Source organism: Triticum urartu, chromosome 3A (genome assembly GCF_056163025.1).
Source record: "Triticum urartu cultivar PI428250 chromosome 3A, HENAU_Tu73, whole genome shotgun sequence".
NCBI classification, from domain to species: domain Eukaryota; kingdom Viridiplantae; phylum Streptophyta; class Magnoliopsida; order Poales; family Poaceae; genus Triticum; species Triticum urartu.
In genome coordinates, this window is record NC_141875.1 from 164,596,908 (window position 1) to 164,599,034 (window position 2,127).

Consider the following 2,127-nt stretch of genomic DNA (forward strand, 5'->3'; position numbering starts at 1 on the left):
GGACGAGATCCTCTCGTAGTGGTGGAGTATTGTAATGCCCCGAGACCGATGTGCCAGGTGTCTTCTAGTTATTCCCTGTTGTTGCCTTGTCATTTGCTTGTGTGTTGCATCTTATCATGTCATCATGTGCATTGCATCTTCATGTTTTCAAAACTTGCATCCGTCCCGGTCTCCTCGTTTCGTCCGTTGTCCGTTCTGAGCCCAGACACACTTGCACGCGCCTGCGGCATGTACGGTTTATTATTTTATAAGTGGCCGGAAAATGTTCTCGGAATGAGTTGAAAGTTGACATGTGGTCTTATTATAGTGTAGACAGACCGCCTCTCAAGTTTCATCACATTCGGAGTTCGTTTGATAGCCCAACCGTTAAACTATAGCGGCAGTATAGCCGGTCTTTTCGTCGGACGTTTTCGGTCTCCGGAAACAGTCGCCGGGCCTCCCTCTCTTCTCTTCTCTCAGCTCAAGACCGTCTACACAGCCCACCTAGTCCATCCTCCTTCCCCTCTTCGCTTCCGGGGTTGTCTGATGCGATCGCACAGTCCGAAACCTTCTCTGCTCAGTGCATCAACCCCCCTCGCGCGCACGTCCGAAGAGCTGTCCCGGACCCGACCCGGGCAGTCGCCACCGTTGTGTTCGGATCATCCCCAAACATCGGCAAAACATCTCTGTTTTGTTAATTGGGCTCCCTAACCATTTTATTCGCGACCGTCCGATTACTATCGTAGGGATGAGGTAGCCCCTAACCTAATCCACCTGATGTATATATATTGTCCAACCCTAAAATCAAGGAGAGATGTCCCATCTTTCCCCCCTCGCGCCGCCACTTTCCAAATCCTCCTCGTTTTCCTCTCCTACCAGCTCCACCTTGCTTTCAGCGCCGCCCCACCAGATCGCAACCTCCGACCTCCTCCCTCGTCGGCGCGCCAAGCCCCGATGACCAGTAGGTCCCCAACGCTGCCCTCCTTCCCTGCCTCCTCTGTTTTCCACTCTTGATCCCGCTCTCTCACGTCCGTGTCTCTCCCCGCCATGGACAGGTACTGCCAAGCAGGGGATTGCCGCTGGAAACGGGCTCCTCGTGCTGATCCCTTCCGCCGGCCTCCACCCCCTCATCTGCCTCCAGCTGTCCCCGTCGCCAAGCGCCGCCGATGACCTCCATCTTCCTGCATCGCGCCATGTCCCGCGCCCCTGCTTCCTCCCTTCGAGCACGAGGCCCAGCGCTCAAGCTGCCGTGCTGCATCTCCGGGAACGACCTCGACGCCGTCCTCTGCGTCGCCTACTTGAACCCCGCGCTTGTCTTCTCGCCCGGACGGACGCCTCGCCGGACTCCTCCCGTGCCAAGCCTCACTCTGTCGACCAGTAGGAACGAGCCTAGCCGCCGAGCTCAAGCCGCCTCGCCGTTCTTGGCCTTCACACGCCTCACTGGACGCTGTTGCCGTGCCGCCGTGCTCTCGGTTCGAGCAGCCGGAGCCCGCCGTCCAGATCCGCTCCATGCTGCTGTTCCTGACCTTCTCCGCCGCCCGCTGATCTCCTGCCTCTGCATCGCGCCGCCGCCATTGCACGTCATCTGCATCGCCGGCCTCCCCTGCTTCCTGCATCGAGCAGGAGAGGAGCGAACGCAGTCAGTGCCGCCGCTCTGGACTTCGCGCTCGCCCGCTCGTCCCGCGTTGACCGCAGCCACAACGTGCGCGGGCCTCCTCTTGCAGCACCTCAAGGCCCAGCCACCGGCCCGCTGCTAGTTTTCCCCTGCAGGCCTCCCTCTCCGTCTAAACCGGGCCAGGCCCATGGTGAACGCCCCAGCGCCCAACAGTTTCGGCCCGTGCCTTGTTTTTTGCCAGATCTGCATTTTGGCTTTTTCCCAGATTTTGCCAGATTTGTAGAATAGTCCCTAGAGTTCATGCATTTAATATCTCACAAACCGTGCATCGGATTAAAATAAGTTATATATGAAACTTGCTTAGAATTTTGTGTAGATTAATAATTTGCAACTTTCATCTATGTTTAAAATGTTTAAAATGCTGTTTGTTTAAATTTGCTTAAATAACTTGCTAAAATGATTTATTTCATAACTAAATAACCGTAGCTCGGAATTTAATAAACTTTATATGTAAATGGGGTAGAAAAATGCCT

At 55.2% G+C, this 2,127-nt stretch overlaps 1 protein-coding gene across 1 annotated transcript; it reads left to right on the forward strand.

Annotated features, from left to right (window-relative positions):
* The first annotated feature begins 1,172 nt into the window (after positions 1–1,172).
* Positions 1,173–1,736, forward strand: LOC147979050 (uncharacterized). The gene has a single exon (XM_087516701.1). The coding sequence runs from the start codon at positions 1,173–1,175 to the stop codon at positions 1,734–1,736; it is 564 nt and encodes a 187-aa protein (XP_087372827.1).
* Positions 1,737–2,127: the final 391 nt, after the last annotated feature.

Bases quoted from the DNA above. Each gene is read 5' to 3' on its own strand.
- LOC147979050 (XM_087516701.1), top strand. From the start codon at position 1,173: ATGTCCCGCGCCCCTGCTTCCTCCCTTCGAGCACGAGGCCCAGCGCTC.